General features: G+C 41.5%; 1 protein-coding gene across 2 annotated transcripts in view; it reads right to left on the reverse strand.

Moving 5' to 3' along the window:
• Window positions 1-460: 460 nt before the first annotated feature.
• SRR (serine racemase) overlaps window positions 461-27731 on the reverse strand; it is a 151340-nt gene continuing 124069 nt past the window's right edge. For both annotated transcript variants that reach the window (XM_053706213.1, XM_053706214.1), the window contains one exon: window positions 461-992. In XM_053706213.1, the coding sequence (XP_053562188.1) occupies window positions 798-992 (195 nt within the window). In that variant the 3' untranslated portion in view covers window positions 461-797. The remainder of the gene's footprint in view (window positions 993-27731) is intronic.

Raw genomic sequence — 27731 nt, forward strand, 5'->3', positions numbered from 1 at the left:
TTTTTCTCCTAGACACTTCTACTTCATAATAATAGCGCTTACAGTTAACAGGAGCAAATTAGTAGAGCAAATCTCATGTACTGACTTGTGGCAAAAGTGACATCCCATGACAGTGTTGGGTTTAAAGTGACTGAACTTATCGCTATGACTCATTGTACTGCCAGAGTTTGTTTATGAAGATTTCATGGCTGTGTTCTGGATTTTGTGTTCCTGTTAGCAATGGGTGTGGCTGTAAACCTTGAACTCAATAATTAGTAGGGGTGTCCACATACTTTTGACAGTATAGTGTATATTATAATTTACAATCAACATAAGGAAACCTATACAGTGCAGCATGATTTGGACTATAAAAATGCTTTTATATGCATTATTGGCAAAGTCAGCATTCTCCTGGTTTGTAGACCATGGTTCTGCTTATTTTCATTTTCAAAGAAATAAACTGAACAAGACATGACAGATATATATTGCAGGTTTTTTTTTTAATATAATGAATTATGCTCTTACAATTCTCTAGTGTTCTGTACATCCCTGGGCACAATACTACAAGAGTTTTTTTGCTGTAGTATCCATATACTATCGATTCTAGTCCAATTTTATCTTTCAGAAAGGAATTTTAATAGAAACCCATAATTAGAATTTAGAAAAAAGATTAAATATAAAATTAAACAAATATAAAGTTATTGCACTGTTTACAATGAAGATGAAGAATGGATGTGATCTTCTCAAATGCAACATCATACATTAATTTTCCATATTTTGGGTCTTGTTGTTCAATGTCTCTTCCATAAATCCATGTCCTACTTGTTTGTGGGCAGGTCTTTCAACCAATCCGCATTTACAAGGTCTACGTTTCCACCACACAGTACAACACATATATTCTGTATGTCACCAGCAATCTCTTGGAAACGATTGGAGAGAACAGCGGCCAAGCCCAGGCCAGCAGTAGGTTCAATCAGCAGCTTCATCCTCTCCCACACTAGGCGTGTAGAAACCTGAATGCAGAAAGACAACATGGAATAATGGTGAATAAAGCACAGAAATCTAAATTCCAACAGATGTTCTCAGGAAATGAGGGGATAAATGTACTAAGTTTTACAGTTATAGGATAGTTGATAATTTGCATCCTTCACCAACATTATGCATAAAAAAAGGAGGGTTCAAATTAAAAGGAAGAACAAACAATCATGAAAATACCAATCAGCAGTACTAGTCGCGCAACTAGAACTGCCAAATGGATCAGCAGCAGTTTCCGTTTGGGACCAGCAAAGATTTATGTAATTAACCCCTTTGTGGGGTTAAACGCATAGCATTACAGCATCACTAGTGTTAAAACAGATTAGAGTGTCATTTTAACACTATAATTGCCCTATATTTTGTCAATAAGGCTCCCAGTTTATTATATTAAATTATTTTCTCATAAAGTGATTTCTACAACAAATAAACTGTACTATTTAAAAATCTTTTTGCCTAACTGAAATCCAAATCACTTATTATGAAACATCACATTCCTCATCCAGAAATCAGACTTTTCACTTGATTAATGGAACAAATACCGTACATAAAATAACCAGATTTTTCTTCTCCCCTGACTCCCTAGGCAGTTGTGTGTTCTGAACCATAAGGAGTAAAGTATTGCCTAAGGTAACTGGCAAATATTGGCAAAGCTGCAATAGTAAACCCCTTAATGACCATGCAGCATACAGGGTATGTCGGTTAAGGGGTTAAAGAAGCTTAGCAACAGCACTACAGGTCTGTCATAAAATATCCCAGGATTAGTACTCCCATCAGACTATAAAAACAATATAGTTAAATTATAAACCATAGTACAGATGCATTATGTACACTTTCTAGCAGTGGCGTCACTAGCGGGGTGCGGGCCACACCTGGGTGACACCCTCCAGGGGGTGACACCACCAAAAAAAATTTTTTATTTTTTTTTTCCATTTTATTGAAATTCAAAAGAAATACAATGTAGAGATGCATATATTTTTTATTAGAGGGGCCAGCATTTGTGGACATTACTGGGACTGGGGAAGTTGTAGAAATAGTTTTCCCGGCTGCTTTTGCTTGTTTGTACTTTGCTCCTCCACTGCCCAATTTCACTATGAATGTTGTGGGCATGCCGTGGGGCTTGCGAAGTTGCGCTGCTAGCCTAAACCTGCCTGCCTATCTGTGCTCACTGCTCAGTGGCGTGTGGAGCAGTGGAGTCACTCACTGCTGTGCTGTCTCTCTAATCGGGAACTGGGAAATCATGAGGGGGATGCCTGGCACCTGACCGCATGACTGTCTGCCACTGTCTCTAAAGCAAAGGAGCCACGTATGATGCCCACCAGACCGGTACGGTTACGGTACACTAACTGCACACTGAAGAGGTAGGAGGGGAGGGCAGGCGGGGGTCTGGGGGTGGGCAGAGAGCAGAGGTGCTTGGCCATAAGAAGCGGTAGACACGCGGCCCGGGGCTGTGCACTGACAGACTTGGAACAGAGTCAGAGAGCAAAATTTTCTTCGTTTGCGCGCCTAAACCTTTTCTTTAGTGATTTATTTTTAGAGTGCTCTGTTTATCTTTCATTTGATGCTCTGCTGAGCCAGGGAGAATCTCTAGGCATGAGCTTTATAATTAATGCAGTGCAGTTTACATATTTTGTATGTGTGTGTGTCTGAGTTTTTGTTTGTGTGTGCCCGAGTGTTTTTGTGCGTGTGTCTGATTGTGTTTCTGAATGTTTGTGTGTGCATCTAAGTGTGTTTTTAAGTGTGTCTGAGTGTTTGTATGTGTGCGTGCCTGTGTTTTTGTGTGTGTCTGCTTTGTGGGGGGAGGGGGGGTGACAGCATAACGTACCGCACCGGGTGACACCAACCCTATTGACGCCACTGCTTCCTGGATTTGTAAAAAATTATATAAAAAACAATTAGAAAAGTTTTTTCCTTTCTTTCTATAAATCCAATGAGTGCCTATTATTGTGCATATATATATATATATATATATATATATATATATATATATATATATATATATATATATATATATATATATATATATATATATATATATATATATAAAATAATGAAGAGTGCACTTGCCAGGACTTTTCAGAATTTTATTTCAATTATGTGTGCACATAATTGAAATAAAATTCTGAAAAGTCCTGGCGAGTGCACTCTTCATTATTTTCTATTTGCCTATCTGTTGCACCCTGGGCGCTGGAGACTGGATTTCTGGAGTGCTTGTCTACTTTGAACTTGAATGTAAATATTTGCATAGGAAATTAGCACATTTAGGCAAGAATCTCCGCTTGCTTTATCCCCAGAAATAACTCATATACAATGTTACCAATGCACAAGAGAATTCTGGGTAAGCTATGCAAATTAGATATGCAAATTCTTTTTTTGCTTCAAAAATACTGTTTTAACACAGCTATCCTTTTAACAGGTAACATTGTATAGGAGTTATTTCTGGGGATAAAGCAAGCGGGGATTCTTGCCTAGATGTGCTAATTTCCTATGCAAATATTTACATCAATTTAATTTTGAGACATGGAGGATTTTAATTTCAGTTTTTTATCTCCCCCCATAATTTTAATGAATTTTGGTTTAACCTTGAAAATAGCTTTATCAATGCAGCAACCAGAAATCTATCTCCTACTGATGAGTTCCAAATAGAACGAAACAGGCTGTCTAGGAGTGATTTCTGATTTGCTGCTATAATCCTGTTAAAAGGATAGCTGTGTTAAAACAGTATTTTTAAAGCAAAAAACTGAGAATTTGCATATCTAATTTGCATAGCTTACCCAGAATTCTCTTGTGCATTGGTAACATTGTATATGAGTTATTTCTGGGGATAAAGCAAGCGGGGATTCTTACCTAGATGTGCTAATTTCCTATGCAAATATTTACATTGATTTAATTTTGAGACATGGAGGATTTTAATTTCAGTTTTTTATCTCCCCCCATAATTTTTATATATATATATATATATATATATATATATATATATATATATATATATATATATATATATATATATATATAAACATATACATACACACACATATATATATATATATATATATATATATATATATATATATATATATATATATATATATATATTGTATGGGTTTAAGAAAGAGAAGGAATCCTGAACCAAGTATATCAGGATGAAAGACAGGGAATTCAGCACTCTTTTCAAAATATATTTTATTTAGCTCATCAAAGTAAAATAAGGAGTATCCAAACAATAAGCTTATGTGGCAACAAGAGAGGACAATCTCTGGCACTGATTAAGCGAGACATATTGTCTCAGATACACACATACAATATGTCTGTTACGGTTACCCTTAGTCTCGCTGAGAGATGGACCGCTTAGTAGCCTGGATTCCTATTGCTGAAGAGGGGAGAAACTGCTTTCCACAGTATTCTATATGAGTCTCGCAAATGTAGAATAATCCCCCTTAGCTGTAGTACAGCTAGGATACCCTTCTGCCCACAAAAATGAGTCAACGCTGCGATTGAGGGACAACCAAGAACTGAGGACTGGGATGCCCAGCCTGCTTTTTATTTAGGTTACATGCACACAGGGCACTCCCAGGGGGGGAAGCATAAAATCCCCCATCACACATTTAGACAAAGCCCTTGGACAGGCCACCGCAGATAACAAGTACACACAAGAAAACAATTGAGTCCTTCTTATCACCTAGCAGTGAATGCTTATCACAAACTTAATTACAGTACACAATATGCTAGGAAACCTGCCTCAGAAAATAGTTTTCTCAAAACTGAACAGAGTTAACCCTTTATGAAATGATACTTGTTACAGTTTTCTTGGAGCCCTTCTTAGGCGCTGGCTTGGCTGGTTCAGGCATTGCTGCTGGGAAATAAGTTTCTTCACAACAAAATAACTAATGCTTCTGTAACAGTGCTCCCTTTCTGTGGAACACTCTGGCAGACACGGTCTGACCCCTTTTCGGGGCAGACTAAGGCTGTCCAGACCGCTGGTTATGCGGGGCTGAGGTCGGTTTGTCTGGACAACCCGTCGGCGTTGCCATTCTGTTTCCCAGGTCTGTAAGTAATGGTGAAATTGAAGGGTTGCAACGATAAACTCCAACGTAATAGCCTGCCATTATCTCCAGAGACCCGGTTCAGCCACACCAACGGGTTATGGTCGGTGACCAGAGTGAACTCCTGCCCATATAAATAGGGAGTCAATTTCTTTAATGCCCACACCAAAGCCAAACACTCCTTTTCGACCGCTGCATAGCTGACTTCGCGGGGCAGGAGCTTCCGGCTGATGTAGGCAACTGGATGCTCCCCTCCATCTTCGCCTACTTGGCTGAGGACGGCTCCCAGCCCGAACATGGAAGCATCTGTATGGACGATAAAACGTTTGTTAAGGGCTGGAGCAGCCAAGACAGGAGCGTTAATTAGAGCATTTTTGAGAGCCTGGAAAGCCGTTTCACAGTGGGGAGACCACAGGACCTGTCGAGGTAAGTTCTTCTTGGTCAAGTCAGTCAGGGGTTTGGCAAGTGTGCTGTAGTCTGGTACGAACCGTCTATAGTACCCTGCCGTGCCCAGGAAGGCTAGGACCTGAGTCTTAGTGATGGGGGTGGGCCAATTGGCGACAGCTTCTATCTTGGCCGGCTCTGGTCGCTGCTTTCCACACCCCACCCGGTGACCCAGGTACTGTACCTCGGCCATCCCAAAGTGGCATTTTTCTGGCTTCAGAGTCAGGCCAGCAGCCCGGATCTGATCCAGAACCATTCCCACATGAGCTAAGTGGTCCTCCCAGGACTCACTGTGGATCGCTATGTCGTCCAGGTAGGCGCAAGCAAAACTCTGGAAGCCATCCAGGAGCCTATCCACCAAGCGCTGGAATGTAGCTGGGGCATTCTTCATCCCAAACGGCATTACCCTAAACTGATATAAGCCGAATGGGGTGACGAATGCCGACTTGGGGATAGCCTCCGGGGCCAGGGGAATCTGCCAGTAACCTTTGCAGAGGTCAATAGTGGTCAGGTAATTTCCCCTGGCTATACGATCGAGTAGCTCGTCTACCCTGGGCATAGGGTAAGCGTCCGTCACGGTCTTTTCATTGAGCCTCCGATAGTCTACGCAGAACCGGGTGGTCCCATCTTTCTTGGGCACCAAGACAACTGGGGAGGCCCAGGGACTATCGGAGGGCTCAATTACCCTGAGTTGGAGCATCTCATCGATCTCCTTCTTCATTCCTATCCTAACTGCTTCGGGGATTCGGTACGGAGCCTGGCGCAAGGGAGCTTGTCCCGGAGTATCTACCTGGTGGGTGGTTAAAGTAGTGTACCCTGGCTTCGGGGAGAAGGTGAGGTGTTTGGACTGTAGGAGTTGGTTGAGCTGCTCCCTTTCAGTGGGGCTAAGTCGGTCTCCTATCTGAACCTGAGCCACTATACCTGTGGGGAGACTCTTTTCTAATAGGTCTGGAATGGGTAGACTGTCGGGGCCTTCCTGAGGGGAACAACATACGGCCGTCACGTTCTCTGGTCGCTCAAAATATTCCTTGAGCATGTTTACATGGAATGTCTTTCTAAGATTGTTGTCGTGGCAGCTAGCTATCACATAAGTGGTGTCTCCCCTTTTCTCTACGATCTGGTAGGGGCCCTGCCAGGACGCCTGCAATTTGTCTGTCTTCACCGGCTTAAGTACTAACACCTTTTGTCCTATGGTAAAGATTCTCTTTCGGGCCCCCCGATCGTACCATACTTTCTGTCTTCTCTGGGCCGACTGGAGATTAGCCCGCACGGATTTGGCTAATTGCTCCATTCGGTCCCTGAGTTCCAGCACGTATGGCACAATGGGGACACCGTCAGTCTCCATCTCTCCCTCCCAGTGCTCCCGGATCAGGTTTAGGGGTCCCCGTACCTTTCTTCCGTAGAGCAACTCGAAGGGAGAGAACCCTGTCGTTTCCTGGGGCACCTCCCGATAAGCAAAAAGGAGGTGCGGCAGGAAGCGTTCCCAGTCTCGGTATTCCTGAGTGAACGTCTTGAGCATTTGCTTGAGGGTCCCATTGAACCTCTCACACAGCCCGTTCGTCTGGGGGTGGTATGGGGAGCTCAGGAGGGACTTAATTTTGCAAACCTGCCAGAGTTGTTGGGTCAATTCAGCCGTAAATTGGGTGCCTCGGTCGGATAGGATTTCTTTTGGAAATCCTACCCGGGAGAACACCTGTACTAGTGCATTCGCTACCGTATCCGCTTGTATGTTGGATAGGGCGACAGCCTCTGGGTACCTGGTAGCGTAGTCCACTACGGTAAGAATGTAGCGCTTACCGGAGGGACTAGGGGTAGCCAGTGGTCCCACTAGGTCAATAGCAACCCGGCTGAAGGGTTCCTCTACAATGGGCATATTTACTAGATGGGCTTTAGGGTGATCGCCTCGCCTTCCTACTCGTTGACACACATCGCAGGTGTTACAGTAAGTTCTAACGTCAGCGTGTACCCCTGGCCAAAAGAACGTGTGAGTAATGCGGTGTAGGGTACGGGTTACAGCTAGGTGGCCTGCTAAGGGGATGTCGTGGCCTATCTTGAGGATTTCTTGACGGTATTTGTGGGGCACTACCAGCTGTCGCCTACGCTGTCCCCTTTTCTCTGTCCAGCGGTATAGTTTCCCTTTTTCCCATAAGAATGTTTCATTATCTGCCCCGCCCCCTCCGGTCTCTGCTCGTTCCCGGTACTTTTGTAAGGTCGGGTCAGTCTTAGACTCTGTCTCGAAAGCATCTGGGGTGTCCCAGGGTATGGGGCCTAACATGTCAGGCAAGGTCGGGGTAGGTCTTACCTGTGTCTCCCGCACTGGTGAGAGTTCTCGCTCCGTCCGGGCTTGGGCCCGTGTAGTCACTGGGTCCGCCTCGTTGTTGCATACTGGAGCATAGGCAGAAGTCATGGGGCCCAAATCATTGCCCAGTAGTACTTCGGCAGGTAAATTATCCATTATGCCCACGTTCACAGCCCCCTTTCCCGCTCCCCAATCAAGATGCACTTTAGCTGTTGGAATTTTGTACACATCCCCCCCCGCCACTCTAACGGCCACAGTCTGTCCAGATCGCTTGTGCTCCGGCACCAAATGACTCTGTACCAGCGTGATAGTAGCCCCTGTGTCTCTCAATCCCTCGGTAGATCGCCCCTCGAGCCATACCTTCTGCCGATGGTGCTGGCGGTTATCTGAGGCAGCATATACAGGGTCCGCCTCGTGAAGCGGCCCCAAATATTCCTCCATAGGGGCCTCTTGGTTAACACAGAGGGTCCTGGCCGGACGATATGCCCCAGAGGGGTAATTGTAATTCCTGGGTGTCTGGTGCGTATTAAGGGGGCAGCTAGCCATGAAATGCCCTGGTTGCTTGCATCGGTGGCAAGTCGGTCTGGGACGCTCAGAGCTGTTATTGGGTGGTCCTGAGTGTCGGGCGGGCCCTGCGGGCACCGGGGCTCGGAATTCAGCACGAGGGGGTGCACGGTAAACCTCTCTGGGTTCGTGAAGACGGGAGTCATAATGTTCATCGGCCAATTTGGCTGCTTCTTCTAAGGTAGAAGGTCGCCTGTCTCGCAGCCATTCCTTCCCTTGCTGTTCCATGCCATTATAAAAATGTTCTAAGAGAAACAATTGTAAAATTTCCTCACCAGTCACCGCTTTACTTCCGCTCATCCAGTGATTTGCTGCTCTCCGCATTCGGTGCGCCCATTCCATATGGGTATCGTTAGGCTTCTTTTTCGTGCCCCGAAACTGTCGGCGATACGCGTCCGGAGTTACTGCGTACCGTCGCAACAGTGTCTCCTTAACTAGCTCATACTGTGTCACTTCCTCAGCACCCAGAGTACGAAAGGCTTCCAGGGCTCGCCCGGATAGTTTCCCAGACAATATCGTGGGCCACTCCCTGTTGGGAATCTGGTGCAGGGCACATTGCCTTTCGAAGTCCGCCAAATATTCATCAATCCCTGTCTCGCTCTCTAGGAAGGGTCGAAATGCCGCATAGGGTATCTTGGGCCTCCCAGCATTTTCGACAGGGATGATTACCTGCGGGGCTTCAGCATTGCGGTGTGCGTTCGCTAGGTTGAGTTTGTGGGCTCGAGTCTCTCGTATATCCTTGTCCGCTTCCGCCATCAACTGCTGTACCAATTCCATGGAGGGGTTCGGCCCGTACAGTGAGAGCCTCTCCCGAACAATCCTGGTTTTTTCGTCACTAATCGTGGTCGGTGTTTCCGCCATTGTGAAGCTCTGATCCAGTTCGGTCAATTCTGCGATCAGCTCTCTCCTCGGCCGGTTGCTGGCGTACCCCCCTCTGCTTTCAAGTAAATCCTTTAGGGTTGTACGCTTCAATTTTTCGTAAGCGCTCTCCATCCGTTCTGTACCTCTCCTAGGAAATCCAGGAAAAATCCCACCGCTGCCGCCAAATGTTACGGTTACCCTTAGTCTCGCTGAGAGATGGACCGCTTAGTAGCCTGGATTCCTATTGCTGAAGAGGGGAGAAACTGCTTTCCACAGTATTCTATATGAGTCTCGCAAATGTAGAATAATCCCCCTTAGCTGTAGTACAGCTAGGATACCCTTCTGCCCACAAAAATGAGTCAACGCTGCGATTGAGGGACAACCAAGAACTGAGGACTGGGATGCCCAGCCTGCTTTTTATTTAGGTTACATGCACACAGGGCACTCCCAGGGGGGGAAGCATAAAATCCCCCATCACACATTTAGACAAAGCCCTTGGACAGGCCACCGCAGATAACAAGTACACACAAGAAAACAATTGAGTCCTTCTTATCACCTAGCAGTGAATGCTTATCACAAACTTAATTACAGTACACAATATGCTAGGAAACCTGCCTCAGAAAATAGTTTTCTCAAAACTGAACAGAGTTAACCCTTTATGAAATGATACTTGTTACAGTTTTCTTGGAGCCCTTCTTAGGCGCTGGCTTGGCTGGTTCAGGCATTGCTGCTGGGAAATAAGTTTCTTCACAACAAAATAACTAATGCTTCTGTAACAATGTCTATATACAATGGACCAAAAAATGTACAAACAGAAAATTAATAAACACAAAATAAATATACAAACCTGACCGGTCAGGGGTTAATGTGAATGCATGAACCTGATACATTTACTAACTTAAAGTTAGAAAGGTATACCAGTATTACAGCAGATAGCTTTATCTGCTGTTTGTTATCATGACAGACAAAGATATCTCATTGTATGAACAGTAAAGTGAATATATTTCATAGGAAGCCTTTGTCAGACTACTACACCCTGCTGCGAACGGCACCTTCAAATATAAGGTTAATTGCCGGGCAGGTATAGGAATGGGATCTAAGTAGATACTGACATTGCGCCCAAAAAAATATAGTACAACTATGGGCAGTACATAAAAGGCATATTCTTGTAGTGTACATACATATATAAGCAGAGATATATTAATAAGACACACTTATCAAACTACTACACCCTGCTGCATACGGCACCTTATTACATAAGGCTTAATGCCGAGCAGGTATATTGATGGGATCTAAGTAGTTATTGATAATGTATCTCAAAATATGTACATTCGTCTGTTAGTAGGCAAGCAGCAAACAGTGTAAACGTAAGCATAGAAAATAGCTCAGCAGAAATGAGTGACAGGCAGGTAGTAGCGTATATTTCTGTTAGTCGCTAGACAGTCCCTTGCAAGCAGTCTTTAATGCATGAGGATGGAAAGTTCATGAAAAAGATGGCAAGCATAAGTGCAAAGTAGAAAACTGCTTGTTAGTTTTGCATAGTGTGGGTATTTCTTAGTGACTTGTAGTTTAACCCTCACAACCGGGTAGCGATATCCAGATCAGATATATAGATGTGCCTATCTATCAGGCAAGAACTATAGTAGCATACGATCTGTTTCCTGTACAGTCCTAGGACTAATGTATGGTAGATAGTCCTTGGTGGTTCCCCAGGAACATCTTACAGGAGATCCTTCGTGAGCGTTAGTTTGCAAAGCTTCTGTGTTCAGTGGCGTTCACACAAACCACATGTTCCGTGTCAGCTTGTCCAATGCCGACGCGCGTTTCACCCGCTGGGTGTGTCGGGCTTCGTCAGGGCGTAATGACGTAGGGAGCATCTCCTCTCCCTTTTAAACTTAGAAAAATACACGCCCCTGTTAAAAAGCTTTAAAGCTCCATGGTGCTAAGCAGGATAGTTAAAAACAAGTGAACTCACTATATAATATCTGAATTCTAACATTACTAATATTGAAAACATAGCAAACCTGGCTTATAAACAGTGGAAAGATATAAATATATGTACAAAACAAGTCATGATTTGGTCGTGTATATTACAAGGTAAATATAAGTAAATTACCAAATGAAGTCTACGGCAATAGGGGCCCTAAATTTAGAATACTCAATTGAAAGAAATGTATTATATTACAAGTGTGTAAGACTAATATAGGAGTGTGAGAAAGGATTCCAGATATATCCCTTCCTAAAAAAGTACTCAATTGAGTAATTTGTTATGTCACTGTATGGTAAACATATGTCTGAAAGCGAGAATAGGGCTAAAATGACATCCATGCCTTATAGAAAGCAGGCCATGTCTATCCTGTCATTCAACCCATTGGGTGTCTGGGTTTGTAGGATCGTAATCCACCTACATTCCTTCTGGAGGAGGACTTTATCATTGTCACCCCCTCTGTTATTGGTAATGCCTCTGTCAATACCAACGAATGAGAGGGAGTCAGGATTGCAGGCATGAATTTCTTCAAAGTGTTTGGCCACATTACTCTTGGGATTTTTATATTTAATGTCATCCCTATGTTCAGTTATCCTGTCCTTTATGGCTCTCCTGGTTTTACCCACGTAAAAACGTGGGCAACTGCAGGAGAGGAGGTAAATAACCCCTTCTGTACTGCATGTAATGTGGTGTTTTAATTTGTATATTTTGCCTGTGTGGGTTGAAAACATTTTAGTTTTCACCATGTATTTGCACGCCACACATCTTCCACAGGGATGGTTTCCAGTGGACCTATGTGTGGTAAGCCAATCTGTTTGTTTTTTGAGTGACATATACTGACTTCTCACGAATTTGTCTCTCAGGTTGGGTGCTCTTCTGGCAGTGATTGTGGGGTGATCTCCTACTTCTCTAGATACCCCTTCATCACTCGTTAGGACGTGCCAGTTTTTTCCAGTATCTTTCTCAGGGCTTTCCAGTGACAATTATAATCTGCTATTAGTCTGATTGGACCCTGTTTAGCTTTTTGCTTGGGTACAAGAAGTTGCTCTCGGTTCAGATGAGCTGCTTCATTTAGAGCTCTGTTGACAACTCTTTTAGAGTACCCCCTGTTTAGAAAATGTTGATGCATCTCTATGGCATGCTCATAGTATTTTGTTTTAGTGGAGCAGTTACGACGTAGTCTAAGGAACTGCCCCTTAGGTATCCCCTTCTTGAGATGGTCAGGATGGTGGCTTGTCGCAAGAAGCAAACTGTTAGTTGCAGTAGTTTTGCGAAAATTCTCAGTCACAATAGAGCCCTGATTGAGGTTAATCTTGATATCCAGAAAGGATATTTCCTCCTTACTGCTTTGCAGTGTGAGATAGATATTTTTGTCATTTTTATTCAGAGTTTCTACAAAAGCAGAAAGGCCTGTTTCCGAGCCCTCCCATATGAGGAAGATGTCATCCACATATCGAAGCCATATGTGGATGTTCTCCTCAAAGAGAGGGCTCTGGTAGACATCTTCCATCTCCCAGGCTCCCAAATGGAGGCAAGCATATGTGGGGGCACGTTGCCCCCATAGCTGTCCCTTGCTGCTGAACATACACTTTATTGTCGAAAAGAAACACATTATTTGTCAAGATGAACTCCAACAGTTCCATGACAAAGTCAGTGTGCTGTTGTGTTTGTATACCTCTCATCGCAAGGAAGTGGTGGCATGCCTTCAAACCAACATTGTGTGGAATGGACGAATATAGTCCTTCCACATCCAAGCAGGCCATGATAGCACCTGGAGGGACTGACAGGTTATCGATTTTCCTTAGGAAGTCTGCCGTATCCAGGATGTAAGATGGTAGTGTACTCAAAAATGGCCTAAGAAAGTAATCTACGTAATTGCCTAGATTTTCAGTTAAACTGCCAATGCCGGCAATTATTGGGCAGCCAGGTAGATGGTTAGCATTCTTATGTATTTTAGGAATACAATAGAAGACAGGTGTTATTGGATGCTCAGGGTAGAGATATTTCTGTTCAGGAGTAGTAATCAGGCCATCATTCTTTGCCCTTTTCAATATATTAAAAAGCTTGAATTGTAGGGAAGATGTTGGATTATACGTCAATGATTTGTAGTGCTTCTTATTCAGAAGTTGACGTTTTGCTTCTAGGACATACATATTCTCATCCCACAGGACTAGGTTTCCACCTTTGTCCGCGGGCTTGATTAGAAATCCTTTTGCATTAATGAGATCATTGAGTGCTTTGCGTTCAGGTTTTGTTAAATTATCATCAACAATTCCTGTAAAAGACAATCGATTCACCTCTTTCTCAACTTGTCTTACGAAAATATTGACTGCTGGCACCATTGATAGTTGCGGCATATATTTTGATTTTGCCTTAAAGTTAGAGGTGGTTTTGTTATAGTGAGGAAGATCCTTAATCTGGGTAGAAACGTATTGGCTTCCTTCATTTTCTTCTAGTAGGCTTTGTAAATTTTCTAACGTGGACTTATCCTCCAAAGTAATGGCGACATCGTCCAATAGGTGTTTACTTTTGCCCTTCATTAATTGTGACAACACAATTTTTCGGGCAAACAGGTGGAGGTCTTTTATAAAATTGAACTTATCAAGGTGGTTTGAGGGGCAGAAGGAAAGACCTTTTTTAAGTACCTCTATGTGAGCGAGGTTTAACTTAAAAGAAGATAAATTTATTATCTGGAGGCCTTCTTCTGCTGTTTTTAGTATCCCCTGCGTCCCCGGAATCGCTGGGGTCTGCCCCTCACAAAATTCCCCCGATTTTGTTGTTGCCTCCGTTGTCTGGAGGGATATCTCCTCTCTCGTGAGTCTGAATTTTTCCCTCCTCCACCTTCTCTTCCTACCTCCTCTCCTCCTTCCCCTAAAAAATCATGTGATTTTTCTGTAACTGATCTATGATGTTCTGATTCTACATCAGACACATCTGTGCCAGAGTCATAAGTCCCCCTTACTGACAGATAGTTGTAAACTTTGTTGTTCTTGTAATCATCATTGTCTCTGGAAAGTTTCCTGCCTTTCCTTAGTTTAATGTCATTTTGTAATCTAACAATCTGTTCTTTAATTTCTTCATTAAGTTTTGCAAAATTATGGTTGTTAGAAAAAGTGTACCATTTTACCCATCAAAATGATGGAGCACTCTGTTAGGCTGGAGTTCCAGTCCTCCATGAATGCTTCTCCTCCTTCATCTTCCCTAAGATTGGTCCCGGGGTCTAGTCTCAATCGTAGACCCCTAGGTATGATGTTATTTTTAATGTAGTTCTCTAGGCTGGAAGTTTCAGCCCTGAGTTTGACCTGTTTCACTAGAAGTTTCTTATAGTTCTTGAATGCCCCATATATATTGACTGGTGCATTATTCTCTAGCTGACTCTCTTCCAGACCTGACATAGACAGTGACGCTGTTAGCTCAGCCTCCCAGTTCTCATCAGATAGTGTGAATGCCATATCAGTGATATAATTGAAAAAAAGGGCTCAAGTGCCAAATATTTGTCTGTCTTTTGCAGCCACTTAAGTACAGGATACACCCAAGAGTTGTAAGCTCTTGAAAAATTAGTGATAGCAATACATGGTCACCTCTCCGGAAACCTATGACTTGGTCATGAGACCCAGTAATATAGGTACAGTAATTTGAAAAATTAGAAGAAAATGACGGAGGGGACGCAGCTGCTGGGAGCTAGTATATGGTGACCCACCAGTTCATAGATAAATACCGGTATGGCCTTAAATATAACAGTATTGTGGTGCAGACCCTTGAAGTAAATTGTATGAGTTTAAGAAAGAGAAGGAATCCTGAACCAAGTATATCAGGATGAAAGACAGGGAATTCAGCACTCTTTTCAAAATATATTTTATTTAGCTCATCAAAGTAAAATAAGGAGTATCCAAACAATAAGCTTATGTGGCAACAAGAGAGGACAATCTCTGGCACTGATTAAGCGAGACATATTGTCTCAGATACACACATACAATATGTCTATATACAATGGACCAAAAAATGTACAAACAGAAAATTAATAAACACAAAATAAATATACAAACCTGACCGGTCAGGGGTTAATGTGAATGCATGAACCTGATACATTTACTAACTTAAAGTTAGAAAGGTATACCAGTATTACAGCAGATAGCTTTATCTGCTGTTTGTTATCATGACAGACAAAGATATCTCATTGTATGAACAGTAAAGTGAATATATTTCATAGGAAGCCTTTGTCAGACTACTACACCCTGCTGCGAACGGCACCTTCAAATATAAGGTTAATTGCCGGGCAGGTATAGGAATGGGATCTAAGTAGATACTGACATTGCGCCCAAAAAAATATAGTACAACTATGGGCAGTACATAAAAGGCATATTCTTGTAGTGTACATACATATATAAGCAGAGATATATTAATAAGACACACTTATCAAACTACTACACCCTGCTGCATACGGCACCTTATTACATAAGGCTTAATGCCGAGCAGGTATATTGATGGGATCTAAGTAGTTATTGATAATGTATCTCAAAATATGTACATTCGTCTGTTAGTAGGCAAGCAGCAAACAGTGTAAACGTAAGCATAGAAAATAGCTCAGCAGAAATGAGTGACAGGCAGGTAGTAGCGTATATTTCTGTTAGTCGCTAGACAGTCCCTTGCAAGCAGTCTTTAATGCATGAGGATGGAAAGTTCATGAAAAAGATGGCAAGCATAAGTGCAAAGTAGAAAACTGCTTGTTAGTTTTGCATAGTGTGGGTATTTCTTAGTGACTTGTAGTTTAACCCTCACAACCGGGTAGCGATATCCAGATCAGATATATAGATGTGCCTATCTATCAGGCAAGAACTATAGTAGCATACGACCTGTTTCCTGTACAGTCCTAGGACTAATGTATGGTAGATAGTCCTTGGTGGTTCCCCAGGAACATCTTACAGGAGATCCTTCGTGAGCGTTAGTTTGCAAAGCTTCTGTGTTCAGTGGCGTTCACACAAACCACATGTTCCGTGTCAGCTTGTCCAATGCCGACGCGCGTTTCACCCGCTGGGTGTGTCAGGCTTTTCTGGAGTGCTTGTCTACTTTGAACTTGAATGTAAATATTTGCATAGGAAATTAGCACATTTAGGCAAGAATCTCCGCTTGCTTTATCCCCAGAAATAACTCATATACAATGTTACCAATGCACAAGAGAATTCTGGGTAAGCTATGCAAATTAGATATGCAAATTCTTTTTTTGCTTCAAAAATACTGTTTTAACACAGCTATCCTTTTAACAGGTAACATTGTATAGGAGTTATTTCTGGGGATAAAGCAAGCGGGGATTCTTGCCTAGATGTGCTAATTTCCTATGCAAATATTTACATCAATTTAATTTTGAGACATGGAGGATTTTAATTTCAGTTTTTTATCTCCCCCCATAATTTTAATGAATTTTGGTTTAACCTTGAAAATAGCTTTATCAATGCAGCAACCAGAAATCTATCTCCTACTGATGAGTTCCAAATAGAACGAAACAGGCTGTCTAGGAGTGATTTCTGATTTGCTGCTATAATCCTGTTAAAAGGATAGCTGTGTTAAAACAGTATTTCTCCTGTTAAGTGTGGTCAGTCCACGGGTCATCATTACTTCTGGGATATTATCTCCTCCCCTACAGGAAGTGCAAGAGGATTCACCCAGCAGAGCTGCTATATAGCTCCTCCCCTCTACGTCACCCCCAGTCATTCTCTTGCACCCAACGAATAGATAGGATGTGTGAGAGGACTGTGGTGATTTAATTAGTTTATTAACTTCAATCAAAAGTTTGTTATTTTATAATAGCACCGGAGTGTGTTATTCATTCTCTGGTAGAATTTGAAGAAGAATCTACCGGAGTTTTTTTTCTATGATTTTAGCCGGAGTAGTTAAGATCATATTGCTGTTTCTCGGCCATCTGAGGAGAGGTAAACTTCAGATCAGGGGACAGCGGGCAGATTAATCTGCAAAGAGGTATGTAGCAGTTTGTTATTTTCTGACATGGAATTGATGAGAAAATCCTGCCATACCGTTATAATGTAAACTCAGCCTTAAATGCAGTAGATGTAGCTGGTATCAGGCTGTCATGTATGTATATTTTACACTTCAGTATTCTGGGGAATGGTACTTCACTGAATTTATACTGTATGCATAGACTTAACCTAATTTGCAGGGACTTGCAATAGGTTTTAAATAACAATTAATTTATTGAGGTTAAACGTTTTTTTGCTGGCATGTAAAAACGTTTATTTCTCTGAGGTACTGGGTGAAAAAATGTTTTGGGCACTATTTTTTCCACTTGGCAATAGTTTTTGTTTAAATTAAAGCAGTTCACTGATCTCTCTCACTGTTATGTGTGAGGGGGAGGGGCCATTTTTGGCGCTTTTACTACGCATCAAAAAACTCAGTCAGAGGTTCATTTTCTTCCTGCATGATCCGGTTCATCTCTACAGAACTCAGGGATCTCCAAAGCCTTTTTTGAGGGAGGTAATCATCACAGCAGAGCTGTGAAGATTGTAGTTGACTGTGATAAAAAACGTTTATTTGTGTATTTTTTTCTGCTGCCTGGGTTAGTTATCCTTTGCTAATGGGAACAATCCTTTGCTAAAATTGTATATTTCTGACAAAGATTGATGCTATAACTTAATTATTTTCAACTGTCATAATTTTTTTCTGTGCTTCTTATAGGCACAGTTCGTTTTCATATTATTGTAAATTACTTAAAAAAGCATTTCCAAGTTGCTAGTTAATTGCTAGTGTGTTAAACATGTCTGATTCAGAGGAAGATACATGTGCTATATGTGCTAATGCCAAAGTGGAGCCCAATAGAAGTTTATGTACTAACTGTATTGATGCTACTTTAAATAAAAGTCAATCTGTACAAATTGAACATATTTCACCAGACAACGAGGGGAGAGTTATGCCGACTAACTCGCCTCACGTGTCAGTACCTACATCTCCCGCTCGGGAGGTGCGTGATATTGTAGCGCCGAGTACATCTGGGCGGCCATTTCAAATCACATTACAGGATATGGCTACTGTTATGACTGAAGTTTTGGCTAAATTACCAGAACTTAGAGGCAAGCGTGATCACTCTGGGGTGAGAACAGAGTGCGCTGATAATATTAGGGCCATGTCAGACACTGCGTCACAGGCGGCAGAACATGAGGACGGAGAACTTCATTCTGTGGGTGACGGTTCTGATCCAAATAGATTGGATTCAGATATTTCAAATTTTAAATTTAAGCTGGAAAACCTCCGTGTATTACTAGGGGAGGTGTTAGCGGCTCTGAATGATTGTAACACAGTTGCAATACCAGAGAAAATGTGTAGGTTGGATAAATATTTTGCGGGTACCGGCGAGTACTGATGTTTTTCCTATACCTAAGAGACTTACTGAAATTGTTACTAAGGAGTGGGATAGGCCCGGTGTACCGTTCTCACCCCCTCCAATATTTAGAAAAATGTTTCCAATAGACGCCACCACACGGGACTTATGGCAAACGGTCCCTAAGGTGGAGGGAGCAGTTTCTACTTTAGCTAAGCGTACCACTATCCCGGTGGAGGATAGCTGTGCCTTTTCAGATCCAATGGATAAAAAATTAGAGGGTTACCTTAAGAAAATGTTTGTTCAACAAGGTTTTATATTGCAACCTCTTGCATGTATTGCGCCTGTCACGGCTGCAGCAGCATTTTGGTTTGAGTCTCTGGAAGAGACACTTCAATCATCTACACTAGATGAGATTACAGACAAACTTAAAGCCCTTAAGTTAGCTAACTCATTTATTTCAGATGCCGTAGTACATTTAACTAAACTTACGGCTAAGAATTCCGGATTTGCCATTCAGGCACGCAGAGCACTGTGGCTAAAATCCTGGTCAGCTGATGTTACTTCTAAATCTAAATTGCTTAATATACCTTTCAAAGGGCAAACCTTGTTCGGGCCCGGGTTGAAGGAGATTATCGCTGACATTACAGGAGGTAAAGGCCATGCCCTGCCTCAGGACAAAGCCAAACCTAGGGCTAGACAGTCTAATTTTCGTTCCTTTCGTAATTTCAAAGCAGGAACAGCATCAACCTCCTCTGCACCAAAACAGGAAGGAGCTGTTGCTCGCTACAGACAAGGCTGGAAACCTAACCAGTCCTGGAACAAGGGCAAGCAGGCCAGGAAACCTGCTGCTGCCCCTAAGACAGCATGAATCGAGGGCCCCCGATCCGGGACCGGATCTAGTAGGGGGCAGACTTTCTCTCTTCGCCCAGGCTTGGGCAAGAGATGTTCAGGATCCCTGGGCGTTAGAGATCATATCTCAGGGATACCTTCTGGACTTCAAATCCTCTCCCCCAAGAGGGAGATTTCATCTGTCAAGGTTATCAACAAACCAAATAAAGAAAGAAGCGTTCCTACGCTGCGTACAAGATCTTTTATTAATGGGAGTGATCCATCCAGTTCCGCGGTCGGAACAAGGACAAGGGTTTTACTCAAATCTGTTTGTAGTTCCCAAAAAAGAGGGAACTTTCAGGCCAATCTTGGATTTAAAGATCCTAAACAAATTCCTAAGAGTTCCATCGTTCAAGATGGAAACGATTCGAACAATCTTGCCCATGATCCAAGAGGGTCAGTACATGACCACAGTGGATTTAAAGGATGCTTACCTTCACATACCGATTCACAGAAATCATTACCGGTATCTAAGGTTTGCCTTTCTAGACAGGCATTACCAGTTTGTAGCTCTTCCATTCGGACTGGCTACGGCTCCAAGAATCTTCACAAAGGTTCTGGGTGCTCTTCTGGCGGTACTAAGACCGCGAGGAATTTCGGTAGCTCCGTACCTAGACGACATTCTGATACAAGCTTCAAGCTTTCAAACTGCCAAGTCTCATACAGAGTTAGTACTGGCATTTCTAAGGTCGCATGGATGGAAGGTGAACGAAAAGAAGAGTTCTCTCTTTCCACTCACAAGAGTTCCCTTCTTGGGGACTCTGATAAATTCTGTAGAAATGAAGATTTACCTGACAGAAGACAGGTTAACAAAGCTTCAAAATGCATGCCGTGTCCTTCATTCCATTCAACACCCGTCGGTAGCTCAATACATGGAGGTGATCGGCTTAATGTTAGCGGCAATGGACGTAGTACCTTTTGCACGCCTACATCTCAGACCGTGGCAATTGTGCATGCTAAGTCAGTGGAATGGGGATTACTCAGATTTGTCCCCCACTCTGAATCTGAATCAAGAGACCAGAAATTCTCTTCTATGGTGGCTTTATCGGCCACACCTGTCCAGGGGGATGCCATTCAGCAGGCCGGACTGGACAATTGTAACAACAGACGCCAGCCTACTAGGTTGGGGCGCTGTCTGGAATTCTCTGAAGGCTCAGGGACTATGGAATCAGGAGGAGAGTCTCCTTCCAATAAACATTCTGGAATTGAGAGCAGTTCTCAATGCCCTTCTGGCTTGGCCCCAGTTAACAACTCAGGGGTTCATCAGGTTTCAGTCGGACAACATCACGACTGTAGCTTACATCAACCATCAGGGAGGGACAAGAAGCTCCCTAGCAATGATGGAAGTATCAAAGATAATTCGCTGGGCAGAGTCTCACTCTTGCCACCTGTCTGCAATCCACATCCCGGGAATGGAGAACTGGGAGGCGGATTTCTTAAGTCGTCAGACTTTTCATCCGGGGGAGTGGGAACTTCATCCGGAGGTCTTTGCCCAGATACTTCGACGTTGGGGCAAACCAGAGATAGATCTCATGGCGTCTCGTCAGAACGCCAAGCTTCCTCGCTACGGGTCCAGATCCAGGGATCCGGGAGCGGTTCTGATAGATGCTTTGACAGCACCTTGGACCTTCGGGATGGCTTATGTATTTCCACCCTTCCCGATGCTTCCTCGATTGATTGCCAGAATCAAACAGGAGAGAGCATCAGTGATTCTAATAGCACCTGCATGGCCACGCAGGACTTGGTATGCAGATCTAGTGGACATGTCATCCTGTCCGCCTTGGTCTCTACCTCTGAAACAGGACCTTCTGATCCAGGGTCCATTCAAACATCAAAATGTAACTTCTCTGAAGCTGACTGCTTGGAAATTGAACGCTTGATTTTATCAAAACGTGGGTTTTCTTAGCCAGTTATTGATACCTTAATACAGGCTAGGAAGCCTGTTACCAGAAGGATTTACCATAAAATATGGCGTAAATACTTATATTGGTGCGAATCCAAGAGTTACTCATGGAGTAAGGTTAGGATTCCAAGGATATTGTCTTTTCTACAAGAAGGTTTAGAAAAGGGGTTATCCGCTAGTTCTTTAAAGGGACAGATTTCAGCTCTGTCCATTCTTTTACACAAACGTCTGTCAGAAGTTCCGGACGTTCAAGCTTTTTGTCAGGCTTTAGCTAGGATCAAGCCTGTGTTTAAAATTGTTGCTCCGCCATGGAGTTTGAACTTAGTTCTTAATGTTTTACAGGGTGTTCCGTTTGAACCCCTTCATTCCATTGATATCAAGTTGTTATCTTGGAAAGTTCTGTTTTTAATGGCTATTTCCTCGGCTCGAAGAGTCTCTGAGTTATCTGCCTTACATTGTGATTCTCCTTATCTGATTTTTCATTCAGACAAGGTAGTTCTGCGTACTAAACCTGGGTTCCTACCTAAGGTGGTCACTAACAGGAATATCAATCAAGAGATTGTTGTTCCATCCTTGTGTCCTAATCCTTCCTCGAAGAAGGAACGTCTGCTACACAATCTAGATGTAGTCCGTGCCCTGAAATTTTATCTACAGGCAACTAAGGAGTTTCGTCAAACGTCTTCCCTGTTTGTCGTTTATTCTGGCCAGAGGAGAGGTCAAAAAGCTTCGGCTACCTCTCTCTCTTTTTGGCTTCGTAGCATAATACGATTAGCCTATGAGACTGCTGGACAGCAGCCTCCTGAAAGAATTACAGCTCATTCTACTAGAGCTGTGGCTTCCACTTGGGCCTTTAAGAATGAGGCTTCTGTTCAACAGATTTGCAAGGCTGCAACTTGGTCTTCTCTTCATACTTTTTCCAAATTTTACAAATTTGACACTTTTGCTTCTTCGGAGGCTGTTTTTGGGAGAAAGGTTCTTCAGGCAGTGGTTCCCTCCGTATAAAGAGCCTGCCTGTCCCTCCCGTCATCCGTGTACTTTTGCTTTGGTATTGGTATCCCAGAAGTAATGATGACCCGTGGACTGAGCACACTTAACAGGAGAAAACAAAATTTATGCTTACCTGATAAATTCATTTCTCCTGTAGTGTGGTCAGTCCACGGCCCGCCCTGTTTTTTATGGCAGGCTAAAAAAATTTTTTGGATTATACTCCAGTCACCACTACACCCTTGGGCTTCTCCTTTCTCGTTGGTCCTTTGGTCGAATGACTGGAGGTGACGTAGAGGGGAGGAGCTATATAGCAGCTCTGCTGGGTGAATCCTCTTGCACTTCCTGTAGGGGAGGAGATAATATCCCAGAAGTAATGATGACCCGTGGACTGACCACACTACAGGAGAAATGAATTTATCAGGTAAGCATAAATTTTGTTTTTTAAAGCAAAAAACTGAGAATTTGCATATCTAATTTGCATAGCTTACCCAGAATTCTCTTGTGCATTGGTAACATTGTATATGAGTTATTTCTGGGGATAAAGCAAGCGGGGATTCTTACCTAGATGTACTAATTTCCTATGCAAATATTTACATTGATTTAATTTTGAGACATGGAGGATTTTAATTTCAGTTTATCTCCCCCCATAATTTTAATATATATATATATATATATATATATATATATATACACACACACACACACATATACATACACACACATATATATGAGTCTCTGAAGAAGAAGGAGTTATTACTACAACCTTTGAAACGCGTTAGACTTCACCTTATATGAACGGACTGTTTTTACCAACCAGAATCTCTGGTGCAGTATACTTTACAGATAAGAGTTTTTAACCTATCCACTGATCTCAGTATTTTGTGGATACTTGCTGCTACATTTGTGGTTTCTTTGGCTACCTGTGGCCATTTCAATATCTGTGGTCATTCCACTGCAGTTATTAGTACACAGTGCATATATTGGACTGCATTTGCTGTATATCGCTGTACAAATACCTCATACTTGTGAGGATTTTTGATGTAAGCAGGCATTTTTAGGAGTGTACATATGTGAATAAAATGTTTGATTTTTAAACGATATCACACTATTTTGGTATTTCTTTCTCTTATATATTGTTTACACTACCATCCTGAGAGGACCCATACCAAAAGAGGCCGAGGAAAAAGGCTCCAACTCCCTGAAGTTTCACATACACCCGGGAAAGCAGAAGGGAAAAAGACAAGCCTATTGTTTGGAAGTTTCCCCTATACCCTAAGGGGCCAAGCCTACTAAGAGTGACTCCCTGATGTGCTGTTTCCTTACCTCATACGATTGAGGTTCATTTCTGTAAGTGTGCATTTCACCCACATCCCAAGTCTCGAATTCTACCACTGTATATATACAACATATAAGTTCTCCAGTATTTGGGACATTTTGTATTCAACTCTCCACTCTATTTTATAGTGTTTTTTTAACATTGTGTTTGATTTGCTGTGTATTCTGTATTACAATTGGCATCTAGTCACACATATTAATTGTGTTTTACATTGTCTCCTAACAACCAGCGCTATCATATCCCTTATCATAGCCTCTTCAGATACATATTTACACAGGGGGATAAGCACTGTGCCAGCCGGGGATTCCCTGTTCTTCTCGGCCAGCACAATTGCTTCTCTGCTCACCAAGGGATAGCTGCTATATGGTTGGTTTTTTGCTCCCGGGGGATTCTACCTTCTAGATTGAGATTAGATTTTCTCCTATATCTCTTTTCCACCCCCTCAGTCTAGCGCCTTCTACCACTTTTTTCGCTTTCTGTCCTATATATATATATATATATATATATATATATATATATATATATATATATATATATATATATATATATATATATATATATATATATATACACATACACACAGTTGCTCATAAGTTTACATACCCTGGCAGAATTTATGATTTCTTGGCCATTTTTCAGAGAATATGAATGAAAACACAAAAACTTTTCTTTCACTCATGGTTAGTGTTTGGCTGAAGCTATTTATTATTAATCAACTGTGTTTACTCTTTTTAAAATCATAATGACAACAGAAACTACCCAAATTACCCTGATCAAAAGTTTACATACCCTGGTGATTTTGGCCTGATAACATGCACACAAGTTGACACATAGGGGTTTGAATGGCTATTAAAGGTAACCATCTTCACCTGTGATCTGTTTTCTGGTAATTAGTGTGTGTGTATAAAAGGTCAATGAGTTTCTGGACTCCTGACGGACCCTTGTATCTTTCATCCAGTGCTGCACTGACGATTCTGGATTCTGAGTCATGGGGAAAGCAAAAGAATTGTCAAAGGATCTGCGGGAAAAGTTAGTTGAACTGTATAAAACAGGAAAGGGATATAAAAAGATATCCAAGGAATTGAGAATGCAAATCAGCAGTGTTCAAACTCTAATAAAGAAGTGAAAAATTAGGGGTTCTGTTGAAACCAAACCACGGTCAGGTAGATCAACTAGAATTTCAGCCACAACTGTCAGGAAAAATTTTCGGGATGCAAAGACAAACCCACAAATAACTTCAGGTGAAATACAGGACATGTGGTGTGGCTGTTTCAAGATGCACAATAAGGAGGCACTTGAAGAAAGATGGGCTGCATGGTCGAGTCACAATGGCCTAGTACCACCGACACAGTAACCACCGACACAGTATGATAATGTTGCAAGATGTCAAAATAATATTCACAAAGGTGAAGCACCCAATGGTGCTAATGGGGCAGACTGGAACTTCACAGTGGTCCAGCTCACTGAATAGAACCAGCAATGGTGTCCGGTCAGAAATCCCTTGGGGAAGCCTTCTTAGCACCTATGTGAACACAAAAAGCAGACAACCATAGCCCAGTAACGTAGAGACAAGGGCAAAAGGAAATGTTTTGGTTGCACTTACAAGAAGGGAAGCACCTCCAGGTGCAGTAACAGCAGACTGGGACTTCACAGCCGCCCAGCTGACTGAAAACACCAGCAAGCAGCAGGCAGCTACAAACTTGTTCCAAAAAGGCCCGGATCCAGTGATGTATTAGTGTTAAACACCATACAGACCAATATAAAGTGATGATGAAGCAAGTGTATAATAAAAGTAATCTTTATTCCAAAGCGACGCGTTTCTCAGCCTAGAAGTGTCTGTTTCCTCAGGCTATGATACAGACATTAAAAATACACTTGCTATATATAGGGTAACAAACATTCTATGGTAAATCTATTAGTTAATTGATCTCATCTGTGAGTGTTCACAGATAGTTAGTAGTCATAAATACATATGTAAACAATGACCTCATAGATGAAAACCAAAAGAAAAAAAACTAATAAAAGCAAAACATATGGTTTACAGATTAATGGACTAAGCCACCAAAATAGACCATATCTTGATACATGTACACATCATCAAGTTTATGCGAACAGCAAAGTAAAACATATACAGGTAGCCCTCAGTTTACGCCGGGGTTAGGTTCCAGAAGGAATGGTTGTAAATCGAAACCGTTGTAAATTGAAACCCAGTTTATAATGTAAGTCAATGGGAAGTGAGGTAGATAGGTTCCAGGCCCCTCTCAAAATTGTCATAAGTAACACCTAATAAATTATTTTTAAAGCTTTGAAATGAAGACTTTAAATGCTAAACAGCATTATAAACCTAATAAAATAATCACACAACACAGAATATATAATTAAACTAAGTTAAATGAACAAAAACATTTTCTAAACAGCATTATAAACCTAATAAAATAATCACACAACACAAACTTCACTTGCATTTTTCTGCAAACAGTTATTTCTATGCATTCCAATCTGGACTGATTTATAAACAGGAAGATCTTGTTCCTTTGAAATCTGTTCGATAGCTCAGGTCTGGTTAAACTGATTAATTTCAGCTTGCTTGGCTTTGCTGCAACACAAGCGGACAGCTCCACCTACTGGCTATTTTAATAAATGCACTGCTTCTCAATAGCAGTCACATGACTGGAAAAAAAAGGTTGTTATTCTGAAACAGTGTAAATTGAACCGTTGTAAAACGAGGGCCACCTGTATATATATATATATATATATATATATACACACATACATACATACAATAAAAAATATATGTAATACATATAAAAACATATAATAAAAACCACCTACATATTAACGTTGCCTCCCATACATAAAAATATAGACCTATTCATAATAACACATACAAGTATATATATATATATATATATATATATATATATATATATATATATATATATATATATATATATATATATATATATATATATATATATATATATATATATATATATATATATATATAATAGAAGAAGGGAAAAGGGATGAGGAATATTCAAAAGGCGCAACACTCTGGAAAAGATCCCAGTATTATGGGAGTAGTATGTTGAGGGTATAAGAAGACCGTGTAGTATAAAAAGAGCACTGCTAACAAGCGGAATAGCACATAATGCTGAATGTAGTAAAAATAATATTGATAATTATTACAACCAATATTTTAGCCATATTTTGGTTATCTAAATATTTTTAGTGTATGGTAGAGTGTTTTATGTTAATACTTGGATCATTTCTGCTATATTTGTTTTATGTTTTTAGTTTTTGTAATATTGTATCTACTAGGTATTACAGCAGTTATGCGGCTACAACACTATCATTAACACCTATATAAGTATATTGCGACTATTGATCTAATACATCACTTGCCATTTGTACAACATAAGAATAAGGGAAAAGGGATAATTATCAATATTATTTTTACTACATTCAGCATTATGTGCTATTCCACTTGTTAGCAGTGCTCTTTTTATACTACACGGTTTTTTTATACCCTCAACATACTATTCCCATAATACTGGGATCTTTTCCAGAGTGTTGCGCCTTTTGAATATTCCTCATCCCTTTTCCCTTCTTCTATCACATTTCATCTATCAGGTTAACTGTTCTTGGGGGCACAGTTCTCACTGGATAGACATTCATAGGCAGCAAGTTCCTCACTCTTGGTATTTTTAGATATATTTTTAGGGTGTTCATTCAGCGCCATACCTACACATATCTTTCTGTATATATATATATATATATACACACACACACACACAAGGCAAACTTATAGTTTTTGGCACCATAGAGCCATAAACTCATTAGCCAGGGTTCACCAGATTGATAAATATATTAGAAACTCGAGTGATGTTGAAAAAAACTAGAAAATATCTTATTGCTCCAAAATTAACATATGCAAACAGCAGTAGAAATAAACTTGGTTTAAACATCAAATAAAGATTGCACCTGCCTTATTAGTACTGTTAGATCGCTCAATTCAGACCAGGATATCATTTGTTGTAAAGAAAAAGCACAAACCATATTTGTGTGTGGCAAACAT

The sequence above is a fragment of the Bombina bombina genome, chromosome 3, assembly GCF_027579735.1.
Source record: "Bombina bombina isolate aBomBom1 chromosome 3, aBomBom1.pri, whole genome shotgun sequence".
Lineage (NCBI taxonomy): Eukaryota > Metazoa > Chordata > Amphibia > Anura > Bombinatoridae > Bombina > Bombina bombina.